General features: G+C 55.3%; 2 protein-coding genes across 2 annotated transcripts; one reads left to right on the top strand and one right to left on the bottom strand.

The window, feature by feature from the left end:
- Window positions 1-1,286: 1,286 nt before the first annotated feature.
- On the bottom strand, window positions 1,287-3,663 carry agd3 (putative extracellular serine-rich protein; the record flags this gene model as incomplete). Its single annotated transcript, XM_043302237.1, has 2 exons — window positions 1,287-1,553; window positions 1,606-3,663. 2 exons carry the CDS (start codon window positions 3,661-3,663, stop codon window positions 1,287-1,289), a joined length of 2,325 nt encoding a protein of 774 aa, XP_043158172.1.
- Window positions 3,664-5,893: 2,230 nt separating this feature from the next.
- On the top strand, window positions 5,894-14,677 carry gtb3 (glycosyltransferase family 4 protein; the record flags this gene model as incomplete). The annotated part of the gene is made up of 3 exons (XM_043302236.1): window positions 5,894-5,983; window positions 6,033-6,122; window positions 6,170-14,677. The coding sequence occupies 3 exons, from the start codon at window positions 5,894-5,896 to the stop codon at window positions 14,675-14,677; spliced, it is 8,688 nt and encodes a 2,895-aa protein (XP_043158171.1).
- Between the last annotated feature and the right edge of the window lie 302 nt (window positions 14,678-14,979).

Below are 14,979 nucleotides of genomic sequence, written 5' to 3'. Positions count from 1 at the left end.
AACTCAAACAAAGTAAACAAAGTCAATTGAGAGCCACACATACTACCGACAAGCACCTTACTTGCCTCCGAAGAATAGAATCACCAGTCACATCCGCCAGCTCATCGGCCCTGGCATCCGCAGAGCTTGAGCTTGAGTGTCCGCAGCGCACAGGAGGACGGCATTCTGCAGGGGTAGAATAGCCGTGCCTACCCCGTAGCATACAGCGGAGTAAGTAAATTGGCTGCGCTGGCTGGGCCACGCCAAACAAGCAAACAATGTCGCTTGCATGCATGCACGGGGGAATGGACTTGGCTACGCCTGCAGCTACAACTACAACTACAGCCGCAGTTCAGTTGGACTCTAGTCTAGTTCGGATGGTGTGATGGGATGACATTAGTAGATGACAGCGCATAGTTGGATATTACTGCTGCATTGCAGCGGCGAGGCCGATGCCTCTGCCTTTGCCTCTGCTCTGCTGCTCTCCTCCATAGGATGTTGCATGTTGCGCTCTATTCTGTATAGTCTAGTCACGGAGTAAGGCTAGCTTCAGCCCCGGCCAAGGCCAAACCAGGCCATTTCAGCCGAGCACAGTCCTGGCCCTAGTCCTCCTGCAAGTAAGGGGTAGCCGATAATGTACTTGGCAATTGCAATGCAATTCTCCGGCCGAGACATGTCAACTAAGCTCCCGCAGGGATACACTGCATTGACCGTTAGAACCGACTATTGAATATTGACTTTGACTTTATTTGCCACTGACACGCGCCACGCAAACTATTGATTGTCTTGTCGGCTTTAGGAGATAGACAGGAGACGGGGCGGATAATATGATGAGTCGAGTTAGCTGTCACTGTCACTGTCACTATCACTATTAGTGTTGTTAGTGTCATGACCGACGCTGGGACGGTGTGAGTCGCCAAGGTCTCTATTGTGGATTATACGATTCAGGTCCAAGGGACCAAGTCTTGGTCTTGGACTCGGCGTGGTGAGTTATGGATGTGGGCTGATTTGTTAGTTGTTGTACATTTACTTCTTGAGTTAGGGTTAATAGCGCTGATTAATGTCCATGGGTCATGGGTCAAGACGAAAACTCTGACTCCGGATGTTAGAAAATGATTCAGTTCTGTCTTGTCCCGGCTGTTGATTGGGAGTGTCTTACATTGGTCCTTGGCACGGGCATGGATGGTGCTACAGGTTCATGTTGAAGACTAGCAAATTATGACGGTCAATTCACTAACTAAGCACTATCATTACGACATGTAATAGTATCCGTATAGGGATGGACTGATGTAAAGTGGAGTGACAGGCTACAGAGCAATAGGAGTGGAAAGGGTAAAGGTAACAGGAGATCCCGACAGCTGCACCCACACGGTCAGCGGGTCGCTTCCCAACTGCTCGGTGGTGTAGCCCTGCGTGCTGGTGGGAGCCACAGGGAAGGTGACCGGAATGGGACGACTGCAGGTGTTGCCCGTGGCCGTCACGGTCACGGCGGTGATCTTCTTGTTGGAAACGGCATACGACATAGCGTAGCCACACTGGTCGCGCTGGTACCGCGCAAGGAAGGCGTCGGACATCTATGCCATTAGTTAGTCACGTATAAATATAGGAGTTAGAGACAGGACATACCGCTTGATGGTCGAGGGTGACCAAAGGCCAGTTGACCAGGCGGACGAATTCCTGGACGACGGTCTCAACCCACGCCTGGAAGATGGAGTACTTGGCCGTCACACCGTTGATAGTAATCGGGGTCACGTCCGCGTTGCGCAGATTGGCCTGGTGGAACATGTACCCATCATGCCACAGGCCGAAGAGATGGCGCATGGTGTCGGCCTTCTCGACGGCCAGCAGGTCGGCAAAGGTGCCCTTGCCGGCCGATGTGTTGATCCACTCCTGCACCGTGCAGGTCGGAGTGTCGCAGTTGTAATAAATACGAGTGGCCCAGCGACCGTTGACCTGCATGCCGGCGAACCCGTCCGACGCGACGGTGGTGAAGTAGGGCCACATGCTATTCTGTTGATTCATCAGCACCGGGCGGGTGTTGTCACCGACACAGTTGCGGATGCCGTTGTCCCACCACGCCTGCAGGGCATCGCCGTTGTGCAGACCGGTGATGGCAGGGGGGATGATGCCGTTGGAGGTGAACCACTTGGCCTGGGCCAGGCCGACCTGTTTCAGCCAGGCCTGGTTGAAGGAAATCTCCTTGAAGATGTCCGAGTAGGTCGAGTTGTTCTGCTCCTCGTGGGTGAAGGTGTGCGAGATGTGGGCGAACACGTCGCGGTTGGCCGGCGTGGCCCACCAGTTCAGCAAGGGGTCTAGCTTGGTGCAGGCGGCAGTCCAGCTGTAGACAGTGGGCTTGGCGGGCCACAGATTGGTACCGGTTCCCAGGGGCTTCTTGAACTCCAGGGGAGTGTCAGGGGGAGAGTCGTACTCGATGCCGCCTCCGTTGCAAGCTGCAGCACCCGCATCGGTGGAAGACGACTGCTCAATGTTGCCGTTGCCGTTGTGGCCGACCTCAACAAAGTAGGAGCTGCCGGGGTTCATCTTGGCGTTGATAGTCGGGACCCAAGCCGAGATGCCTTCCAGGTCAGCGACGGTGATCCGGAAGGTGGTTCCGTTGGGATAGTAGATGTCGGTCTCGAGGAACATGTCGTCAATCTGGGTGTTCAGGTTGACCCGGCGGTGTCCAGCATACAGACCGCGGGTGATCCAGGTGATCCATGCGTGCTGCAGGAAGTTGGAGGTGGCACTCCAGTCCGTGGCAAAGCCAATGAAGAACGCCATCTGCTCGCGTCCGTCAAAGTTGTTGATGACAGCAGCAGTGGTGTTGGTCGAGGTGACCGAATTGGCAGCGAACTGGGCAATCGCCTTGGTCGAGGTCGTGTTGGTGATCGTGGCCGGATAGTGCCAGAGACCCTCGGTGCTGACAGCAGCGCCGGTCCTCAATCCCGCGGTAGGAAAGTCGCTGGTGTCGGTGAAGGAGATCAACTGCTCCACGCCGGTGTTGCAGCAACCGCCGTTCACAGCACTGGCACCAAAGTTGGGGCCGGGGTAGACATCCCACTGCACCATCCGCACGCCATACTGGAGCTGGTAGGCATACAGCTGGTTCCATTGGTCGGTGGTCAAGGCACTCTGGTAGCCGGTAGTGCCACCGTAGTCGTAGCTCACTTCGGCAGCAACGACAATACCACCGTAGTTGCCGACGTTGCTGGAGTTGAGAGCCGGCAGGCTCACACCGGCCTGGGGGACCAGCAAGGTGGTGTACGGGATGCCGTACGCATTGAGACCCGAGGTAGCCGAACTGGCTGACGAAGAGTCCTTGGCGATCACAAGGATGTTCGACAAGACCGAACCCTGGCTAATGGGGGTAGCCGAGGGAGTGGCCGAGGGGATGGCCGAGGAGATGACACTCGAACTGAGGCTGAGAGACATGGTGGAGGACCGGCCAATGGAAGAAGAAACGAGTGTAGTACCGGTGGGAGTCACCGGGGTAGAGGTTAACGAGAGAACAGCAGACGAGGTGGTCAGCCCAACAGTAGATGCTACACTACTGCTCGATACAGTGGTCTGTGATGGAGGCACAGATGAAACGACTGTGGGATTTGAGGTCCAGACACCAGGGGGAGTGCTACACTTTATAAAGCCAAAGAAGCAGCCCGCCTGAATCACCCACGAGAAAACCATTTTGCAGTGGTTTGAGTGAGCAGGATGACGAGGCAACCTGAGTCCGCAACCAAAGTCAAGCAATGCAAGTCGAGCAATCAGACGATGAACGAGAGACTGGGTGGAGATGACCCTTTGGATGGTGGACTGGAAGGATCATCGACTGGAGAAGGGACACAGGAGAGACAGAGAGTGAGATCGAGTCAAGACGAATCATGTGTGACGATCAAGTGGTTTTATGTATGTTTGCATGCGACAAGCACAAACACACGTCAGAAGGCTGAAAATTCTCCTTTTTTTCTGCCAGGGCAAGGCCATTGCTTGGCTGTGGCATCGGCATCGTACTTCGTACTCCACCCGCAGTAAGATCTTGGAACACAGAGGCGACGGAAGCAGTCTAGGAGAATTATCACTATGGGGTCGTCGACTTAGCCAGAAAAGGTCAAGGGAACCGAGCACAAGTCAATATATTACCAGTATGTGCTTTTTCTTGCGAGTATTCTATGGTGAGTGACTACGAGGACTGGTGTTGGGGCCACCGCAACTGCCCTTGATGCATCACGTCTCTCACGCAGCGGAAATTATGTATCTACCGCGAGTTTCTCGGTCACAAAAAGCGAGGAATGGATCCAGATCATTCGTCTAGCGTCTGGCAAATGGCCAGTGATTGAAGGAGTTTTACACTAGCCCTTGGCAAAGAATCAGTCAAAAGATCCCACTGAGCCCACACGGGGTCCTGATGATCCGCTGGGGAAAATTGGAGGGCCATTGCCCAGTTCGACGAGACTAGCGGGAACCGTACGATTCAGTTTGCAGCAGAAGGGTTATTATTAGCATGACCAAGACCGAAAAGAGGGGCTCCAAGGTTGTCCATGACTCTTTGGAACTCGCAGCGTGTGTACTTTGTACGTATGCTACAGCGGCCCGTGTCAGGCGGTATCCAGAGTTACATACAATGTATTACAAACTTTGTAACATGTATTGTAGAAATCTCATTCCAAAATACATGTTACAACACAATACAGACCATACTCCACTTGGACCGACTTAGGGCCTCGTCTGTTGTTTCGCACTTCTGCATCTCATGGATGAGGAATCCACCTCGGGCACTCCTCATCCTCAGTCCTCAGTCCTCAGCCCCGATGACATGGATGATGATGAAAAGACAAACCAAGGATCGGGCCAATGGCGCCATTGCTATCAGAAACCCCGGTGGTTTCCAGGTGTCTCTTCAACCATGGAGTCACAGGCACGGACGACGGAAGACTGAGGGACTGGCTCTGGAACACTCGTCGCTTCGGGCTTTGACATACATAATAATAATAATGAAAATAAAATAATAACCAACAGGAGATGCAGTCAGTATGCATGGTCCTGCTGTACATCCAAAGTGCCAAGCTCGGAACAAATTGACCCCAGAGGATTGTTCTCAACCGGATCACTCCGTAGATTCTCTGAGAAAGCCTTTGCCGAGATGGCTGCCACGCTGTTGACACATTCCCTATGGCTGAGTCTCTGTTCCAATCCACCAAGATGGAAGGGTTCGAACACTTGGACAGAGTGTACCCCACCTGGAGTAGGTTGTCTTCTGTAGACTTGTAGTGACCCTGGTGAGGCTGTTTCATGCGTCCGGCCAGAGACCACGCACTCTACTTAGCGCCATCTTAGCGTAGACAGACAGACGGGCAACGAGGCTATTTTTGTCTGCTTGTTTTCTTCAATGCTGTTCTGCCGAGACAGACGGCCCATGAACTAAGTATCCATCGGTCTTGTCTAGAATTTTCAGTGGTTGACTTTGCGGAAAAGTCCCAAAGTACATTAGTTGCAGCGAGCTAGATCCTCCTACGAAACTTTTGATCACCCTTCCACGCCACTCGATCGAAGCTGCCAGATGTTGGGCCACCACCGCTTTTTCGCTTTATGAAGGCAAAAAGTCGTAGTCTAGCGGCTGGTAGATGCTGGCTTTGACTTTTCGCTTGCCAGCTCTCTGACCGCGCATCGGGTCCATCGATCGTCCTATCGTTTCTTTTGCCTCTCGCTCGTTCTATACCCCGTACTCGGGACGCTCGTTTATGCACGATTGCTCGCTCGCGTCAGAGTCGATCAATTACGGTGATGATCTTTTAGAAAGATTGTGTCTGTGTTTGTGTACATTTTCAGGCTCTCAGAGTCTTCTTGTCTCTCGCTTTTTCTACCTTCCTCGTCTCCATGTTTGTCCCTACCTCTAACTCTAATCTCTAATTGTATCATCATGGACTGGACTACTCAGCAGGGTGATAATAAGGACAAGCCTCCTCAGGCCTTGGGGTGGAAGTATATGACAGAGTACTGGTGGCAATTTGTATGTATTCTGTCCTTGAGACGTCATGGTTTACTAACTTCGTAATTAGGTCCTCATCGGCTTGCTACTGGGTAGCGTAGTAATTGGATGTTCATACCTTCTCTACGCGGGTCTGTTGAGAGCTCGCAAATGGTACAAGGTAGGCATCCTGACTATCCTTCTAAGGGTATTGTTGACATTCTACAGTCGCGAGCACAATCAGCAGTTGTGCCCAAAAATGTCTCTGATAGGCTGGACCGACTATCAAGGCAGCAACTGTCCTTGCCCAGTGCTCAGTTGGCGAAGAAGCCGTCGTCCTTTGGCGTCTACTTGGGCTCTTTCGATCCATCCCCTACTAAAGACCAGTTGAGGCTACTGAGTCAATGGGATCTATTGATCGTTGATCCCTCGCAGTGCGGTGTGGTCGAGGCCATCTCGCTGGTCGAGAGGAAGCAGTTTTTGGGACGAGTAGATCTCGGTTCCGGCTCAGTGTCGACCCTGGAGGCCATCGACAGAATCGAGAGCGCATTGAACAGGTTCAATGCCGCCCCGTTCAGCGGCATTTTACTCGCCAACTGGGAAAGCAGCTTCAACTCAGCCGCCATCAGGAGACTGGTGGAGGCTGTCCATGCCATTGGCCTGGCGGTGTATCTGGAGACGGCGCCTCCAGACTTCCTCAAGGACCACAAGACTCTGCAAACCGACGCAATTGCTGGTCTGGTCATCCGTAATGCCTCCATCATGCCCGAGGGCGAGAAACGCGACTACTTCCAGATGATCAAGATGCAACCGACCATCAAAGCGTTTGTGTCGGAAGCCTGTATGCGCGACTTTGTGGTCATGGCCTGGGAAACTGTCGACGATAACGCGCACTTGTCCAATGCAGTCATTCAGCGATCTCTGCAGTGGTGCAACTTCTACAGCGCTATCACCTGGATTGGCCGAGAAGCTGCTTTGCAGGATGCCTCTCTGAACGTCAAGATTCCCGAACCCCTGTCTGCCTTTAGTTGGTTGAAGGAAGCCGAGATCATGAAAGTTCACGACATCTGGCGCGCGAATCTGAACATTGAAGAAGATGTCGTGGACAGAGACGCATGGAACACTCTGCTGCAATACTTTCCCACTCTGGAGGGCGTACTCACTTCGTCCGAAAGAAAGCCACAGCGCATGGACAGCTCGACGATCTCGGTTCGTGATCCACCAGAATGGGTGGCGCAAGTCAGATCGCAGGGCAGCCCGCTGTCCATCTCAATGGCTGGCGTTGAGTACAAAGAGTTTGGCTGCTTCCCCTTGGGATCTGAAGCCACCACTGGTGCCTTTGTCGAAATCCTCAAGTCCCAACAGCGGCTCAAGTCTCTTGGCCTGCTACATCCGGTTCCTTCGGAGAAAATCCAAAAACTTGGCGCCCTCCTGCGAAAGTTCCACGATAAATTCGCAGTGGCTCACTGGTCCGACTCGCCCAATCTGCCCGCCACCATCAAAGAACTCGCCAATTTTGCATCTCATGACTCCTTGCGCATCCATCTAGGCCTCGATTCTGGTCTGCGCAAGAGCGCTGATGCCCGCTTTTGGGCCGTCTACCAGACCGACTCGGACGGATTCGAAGTGTTTGCCTCGAAAAACGCTCAAGGGCTGGCAGGAACCGTTCTGCACACATTCCTCTCCGCGCGAGGATTTCCCCGTCATGTCTGCTTCGAAGCGGAAACCGCTTTGGCTGAATGGTCCAAGGACGTAAACAAAGACATCGGACTGCCCCGCCGTCTCATCCAGGATGTGGATGCCCTGAGTCCCGAGGAGCGATTACTCCTGCTGCAGCACCTTTCGCTGACGGACGCAAAGAGTGAACTGTCAGAAACCATCTGCAGGTACATCCGCAGGCAACTCATCGATGCACCGTCCCTTGCGCAGCTCAAGGAGCTCAATACCGTAGCGTATCTCGACGGATCCCTTTCACCAGAGGCCTTGATCAAGACCCGCGTCAACTGGTACCGCGATCAGGGTTGCCGTTATCCTTCAACTGCGGCATGCCTAGCCTTGTTCCTGGAGACGGATGCTGTCTTCACTCGCATCCTCCGCGAACGCCGCGAGAGTGATCTGGCTCAAGTCACAAACGCCCTGTGTCAGCTTGTCCAAAAGGACCAGATCGACGTGTATGCTGATATCATGACGCTCTCCCTCTTTTGCGCCGCCAGAAAAGGTGCCTTTGACGAGATCTACATGGAAGTCACCGATCGTAACCCCCTGTTCAACGACCAGTCCGATCAAGCTGCCGCATTCGCCGAGTCGTTTGCTCTCGGATCGCGCTGCGAAGCATACTTTGACCTCTCGCCCAGCGCTTTCGGAAAGTTGCTCTCGGGTCGTTTCAGAAGATACTACAAGGACCGGGAACTGCCGGACTGGATTAATGGCGCCCCGCAGATGGCTACTTCTTATGCGGGTGCGCAGATCGATGTCAACCCGGACGACAAGGTCAAACCTATGCGTGGGTACCAGCGCTTCACCTTCCTCAGTGTCTTTGCTGTTCCGGCCCTGATCGACATTCTCCTGCTAACTCTGTATGGCCGCGGCTTGTACCTCTCCACGGATATGCCACACGAGGTCCAGCACAGTGCTTCCATCGCTCTGATGATCTCTCTGATCCTGTCGGGTGCGGCTGGCACCTGGATCGCATGCGGCGGATCCTACTATCTTATTTCAATGGCTTTTGCGGCAACCAACATGTTTGTCTTTATCAGACTCATCGCCGGATTCGCCTTCACGGTCGCGGTGGGACTGATTGGATTCGTCGGCATATCTGCCGTCAAAGGCCCAGGTCCTGGCATCGTCTTCTACCTCTACCTCGTCGCCTTGACTCTCTATTTCACTATATTTGCCTGCCTGGCGTGTTTCAGCTACCCCGGATCCAAGTTCCTCTCTGGACGCAAGGCTATCTTCGCCTGCATCCCGGTCCTTTTCATCTCCCCGATCGTGACGAGATGGATTCATCACGATGCGGTCGTCGTGGTCGTCTACCTGATTGTACTCTATATCTTCATCGGGCTACTGCTCCTCAGCTTGCGGTCTGTCGCCTCCAAATGGGTCACCTGGTACCAGAACATCCGACGCACAGATGACACTGAGATCCGCAAATGGTATGTGTCCAAGTATGGCAACAACGACGAAAAGTGCTTCGGCGGCCTGAGCGATCCGGCCGTGCTGAAGCTGTCGAGAGAAGCTCTGTATCGCGATGTGATGGCTGAAGTGTCTCGCGGCATCTTCTCCAAGCCGACGAAGGATCAACTGGTCCTGGAACTTGCCCGGGACTGGGAAGCAACCAACTTCCTTCTGAACTGGTACTGCCGGTACGCCGACGTGCCCAGGCCCATCCCCTTCAGCTCGGGCTGGAACATCCAGACCAAGGTCGGGCTGGACGTGCTCCGCAATTCACAAAAGGGCCAGCGCTTGCACAATGCGTTCATGCATTGGCGCCAGTCAAGCCGAGAGATCGGCTGCGGTGTTCTCTACTTTGTCTTGGCTCTGCTGGATAAATGGGCCGATCTCCTTACCGGTGGCCCTATCATTAGTGTTCTGAATTTCGATAATGACGACTCGCGCTATGCGGTTGGTTTCGGCCTGGCATATTACCTGATCGGCGCGGTCCTCATCGACACCAAGGCCCAAGAGCTCCATGATCTCATTGGGGGCCAGACCAACCAGGCTGTAGGTACGTCCAAGGACATTCGTCCCTCGCAGAAGCGCGCTGTGAGGTTCAAGAGGCACGTGTATTGGAGGACGTTCTTCAGGTATCTCATGTGGCAGGTATGGAGTCTTGCCTTGTCAACCGCGTTGCTCTGGACGTTTCGCGCGTCAAGCGATGCCATGGCCATGTTCTGCGCCTATGTGCTCGCGTACACCGGCCTGCTGTGGTACCAATACACGAAGATCTTCTCCGGTCCCCATGCCCTCAAACCGTTGCTTGTCGGTGTCGTCGTTGGTCTCCCCGTTAGTATCGCCCTCAAGACCTGTGTGGGCCATGACTTCAAATACGGCGAAGTGATTGGACTGGGAACCGCGACCTGGACAACGGCCATCCTCACTCTGCTCACTGCGAAAATGGGTATGCCGAAGAAGGTGGACTCGCCAGTCGACCTGGGCAAGACATTCCATGCCTACACTACCCCATGGGCGGATCCCGAATGGTCTCAGCAGGAACTGCAGACCTTCTTCGAGAGAATCTCTGTTGTGCCTTCGGACGCGCGACTGAAGCTTGAGCCTAGTGTGCATCCTGGAATCGAAGTGAAGTCTCTGCTGCTTTCGCGCAGAGAAGAGCCGAGAATCGAGGAGGCTTTCCCAAAGGCCCAAGATCTCATCAACCTAGCCCTGGAATCCTGGGGTAAAGGGGAGATCTCAATTGAGCTCGTTCCCTTGGGCGCCCTTGGTCCCGGCATCCGCGCTTTGAGCTGCAATACCACGGACCAGCTGAAATTGGTCATCGCTGTCGGACGCGGACTGGATCAGCGCATCGACGTCAGTGGAAACTGCCAAGTCATTGCTGAGACTCTTCTCCACGCAGTGTCCGAGTCCATGCTGCGGATGCCTCACGAGTACGCGGTGCTGGCCGAGTCGCTCGTCACGGCCGGAGTGACAGAGACCATGGCACGGCAGCTTCGCGAAGAAGCCAACACGCCCGTCGTCGTGCGGTGGGCCAAGAAGGAACTCCTCCGGCAGCTGTGTCTGGGTTTCGAATGCGACACGCACTGGGAGAAACTGCCCAAGACCATCCGTAAGGCGCTGCTGGATCGTTGTCTCGGCAAGCCTTCCTACTTCTCGGACCGCGACAGGCAATGGCTTCAGGAACACCTTTGCCGCTTTGACACCAGTGATCTGGATGTCCACGTTGCCCGATGCAACCTGGGGGCCGCCACTGCCGTCAGCGTTCTTGATTACGCCCACTACGGCACCGGTGAAGAGGCCATGTTCAAGGATGTTGAGACGCCGCTGTTCATTCCCTACGTGCCTAACAAGCTGCCTGCAGCTCTCGCGTTCATCAAGGAGCCCCTTCACAACTTCTACTACGCGCTTGCGTCCGCCATTAAATTCATCATCATTGCCTTGATCGCCGATCCGGAATTCCAGCGAGAATTCGACCATGTGATGAAAAACCGCACGCCCATCATCAGGGTGCCCTGCGTGTTTATCCTCAACATGATCTGGTCGTACTCGAAGATCATGCAAGATTTTGTCCTGTCGTTCTTCCTCTTTCATGGTCGGGACAACGTCAAGCGACTCTGGGACGAGACCAAGGGTATGACCATCAGCATCAAGAAGAGCAGGTTCATGGTCCAGAGTCTCGACGGAACCTTTACTGCCTTCAAGCACGATGACGAGGATGGAGGCTTCAAGGTCTACTACTACAGTGGCGAGCACAAGGCCGAACCCGAGGGCACCAAGGCGCTCAAGTACGTCAGCACGTACTCCAAGGATATGCTACTTCTCATCCGACAAGAATTCAAGGATGGCAAAGCGATCGACGAGTTCCATTATGACTACCGCGCCGCGACGAAGAAGAATTTCAAGTTAACCCGCGCGTCCGACAGCAGAATCCCCATGGGCCGGCGTTGCATCCGCGGCGACAGCCATCTGCAGAGCGTTCAGTATAACCGCAAGGGTCTCATCGAGGCCGGTTCCTACATGAAAGACGGCAATTTGATCCGGTTCAAGTATCACTACCGGAAAAATCCCCGGTTCGGCGATGAACTACTGCGCGCGGAGTTTGTGCTTTCGCACATTACCTGCACTGTCTCCTGGTGTGCTCCTCCCGTGCGGCATCCCGAGAAGGTTGAGCGCTGGATCCCTCACTCCAAGGTCACCGAGGCGACATTTGTCCAAGGCGCCGATGTCTACGAGGCTCGCTGGCTGTACGACCACAAGTTCCACCCTACCATCTTCACCACGCTCAACGGGCAGAAGATTCAGACGCCGCCAATGATCGAACATGACTTCCTCGGCGTCCTGGCCAAACCCAAGTACACCAGCTTTGTCCATGATAATCCCCTCTTCTACTGCGACAGTCTCAGGTCGAACGCCATCACCCGCTTCCTGGGACTCTCCACCAAACGGTTCCCCGTCTCGACCTCGCGGGCCCGCTCTCTGGTCTGGAAGGCGTGGAAGGACCGCGTCGACTTTGACGGCATCATCGTCCGTTGGATGGATGAGCGGCTGCTGCGCAGAGACAAGACGCTGGCCCCGTACTGGCGCAGCCGGGACCGGGGCGACCTAGCCTCGGCGAAGAAGTACCTGGATCTGCGCGCCGACACAGTCATGGCGAGCGCTGACCTCGACGACAACATTTCCAGCTGGACGCCCATGGCGATCAAAGTCAGCGATTTGCTGAACTTTGGTCCCGGTGGCGATGCGGTCGTCAACACTCGGTCCAAGGATTTCGGGTCTGACACGGACAAGTCGCTGCACGTCATGGCGGCCGACACGGGCACCTGGCCGAACGAGGGAGGTGGTGTGTCTGCCTGTCGTCGTGATATGATCAATTCCCTCCGGACGATCAAGTGGCACATGATCTGCGAGTCGGCCAACGACTTTGGCATTCCCAAGCATCAGACGGAACAGAACGTGCTCTCGTTGAAGATGATCCCTCTGTGGGGGTTGGACTTTTTGACGCCGACGCATGGTCTCTTCAAGAACAAGCTCGACTCTGAGGTGGAGAACGTCACGTCCGCCAACGATATGGATATCAAGATGAACTTTATCCCGATCCTGACGGCACTGGTCAAGGGTGCTCGCGCCATCGAACTGTCCAAGGCGGATATCCACCAGGCCACACGCGCACTAGTCAACCTCAACACCTACTTCCAGGACTCGAGGCATTGGACGCAGGTCTGGAACAGCGATATCGTCAAGGAGAGCTGGCGGGATCTCTGGCTCACGCAGGAGATGCCCAACACGATACCTTCTGCGGAGTGGTTCCATACTGAGCTTCCCACACTGGGGACGCTCGACGTTGCGCTGGAACTGTGGTACCGCTACCTGTTCATCTTCTCCATTCCCATCCCCGAAAAGATCCCCAGCGTGTTCCAGGCCTCGCATCACAGTGTCAGTGCGTCGTACGGCGTCGTCTGCAAGATCAAGCGAAACTGCACCCTTCAGATCTGGGACCACGCGATCAGCTGGCGCGAAACCAACCTCTGCCTTTCGTCTGCCCTGTGCAAGCTCTCGCCTTTTGTCCGGAATTGCCTCCTCGGCTTGATGCGGATCACCTCCGTCATTACGCTTCATCATGCCGACATCATCTCGCCTTGTGCCGATTTCTTCAATCCCGGCTGGGAGGTGGAGATCGGTACGTGCCAGGGCACGATCGAGCACCGCAACATCTTCCGCCGCAAGGTTGACCCCGTTGTCAACGGTATCACGGACATGCAGAAGTTCGCCCCCGTCAAGGAGATCAAGTCGGAGCGCCCGACCGTCACCATGTTGTCGCACGTCTGGTACGCCAAAGACATCAAGACCGCCCTCCTGGCCGCCGACATCATCATCAACCAGTGGAAATTCGACGATTATCATCTTGACATCTACGGTGCCATCGACAAGGCCCCGACCTACTCCACCGAATGTCAGGAGATCATCGCATCCAAGGGTCTCCGTGGCCGCGTCACCCTCCGCGGCAGCGCCGACCCGATGAAAGTCCTCGAAAACACCTGGCTGTTCCTGAACTCCTCCCTCTCCGAGGGTCTCCCCCTAGCCCTCGGCGAGGCCGCCCTAACCGGCGCCCCCGTCGTCTGCACCGACGTCGGCGCCTCCCTCCGCGTCCTCAGCGACCCCGACGACTTCTCCCGCTTCAGCGCGGTCGTCGCCCCCAACGACGCGCTCGCCCTCGCCCGCGCCCAAATCACCATGCTCGCCCTCCTCGGCGAATGGGCCCAATACACCGACGACACCGAGCCCGCCCCCGTCCTCACCTCGTCCCCGACCCCCGAAGACGTCGCTAAAATCACCCGCCGCATGTACGAGAAGAGCGAACACCGCCGCAAACTCGGCATGATGACCCGCAACATCGTCCAAAAGTCCTTCAGCGGCGACCGCTACCTGCGCGAACACGAGCAGATGCTCTGGATCGGCAAGGCCGCAAAGACGATGGCTGCCCGCGCCGCTGCTGGCGGCGAAGCCCTCGCCGAACCCCTCGACATCGCCGCCGCCCTCCAGCACGCAGACCCCATCGAGGAGGAAGTCATCACCATCCCCCAGAGCGCTGTCCACTCCTGGCGCTCCTCCGCCGCCTCCGGCATGTCAACCCTCTACTCCACCGTCTCGGGCTACCCCATGCTCCCGCTCACCCGCCCCGCCTCCATCCGCTCCTCCTTCAGTAACTTCTCCACCGCCACAGACTCCGAGTCTTTCATGGCGCTGCCAGGCAACGCATCCCTCCCTGTTTTCGCACCGCGGCAGACCCTCTCCTTTGATGCTTCGGGAGCAGTCACACCGACAGGCAGGCTGTCGCCGTCTGGCCGCCTCTCCCCGGCGTTCAATCGGCACCGGCATTCGCATGCCCGCTCCATCTCCACGCTGGGCCGCGAGCAGCTGCGTGGTCTGCAGCGCGAGGAACCCCATCCGTACCGGAACTCGGATGTCAGTCTGCATATGCGGGAGGAGTTTATGCAGTCGAGTATCTTCAAGTCTTTGGAGGGTAGTAACGGCGGCAGCGGCAGCAGCAACGGCAGTAAATGATCGCGCCGCGTCACATCTATACCTACCCTACCCTATTGCACATATCATACCGGTCTGGACTATGATGACTGACTGGCTGGCTGGCTGTATATACATGCATGCATGTCTATGTCCTTCCTTACTTTACCCTGTTATTATCATGTACTGCGTGCACTGCAGAAATTAATGTATAAAGGCGAAGCCGCATCGCATTACCCCAAAAGAGTTGTTGCATAGCATTGTGTTTATAGTTTGCATAGCGTGATTGAATATACACTTTCTTCATTTGAATTACATACATCGGTCGACGTAAGGCTATACTA

The sequence above is a fragment of the Aspergillus pseudoviridinutans genome, assembly GCF_018340605.1.
Source record: "Aspergillus pseudoviridinutans IFM 55266 DNA, scaffold_4, whole genome shotgun sequence".
Taxonomy (NCBI): domain Eukaryota; kingdom Fungi; phylum Ascomycota; class Eurotiomycetes; order Eurotiales; family Aspergillaceae; genus Aspergillus; species Aspergillus pseudoviridinutans.
This window is presented reverse-complemented; position numbering and strand designations above follow the sequence as displayed.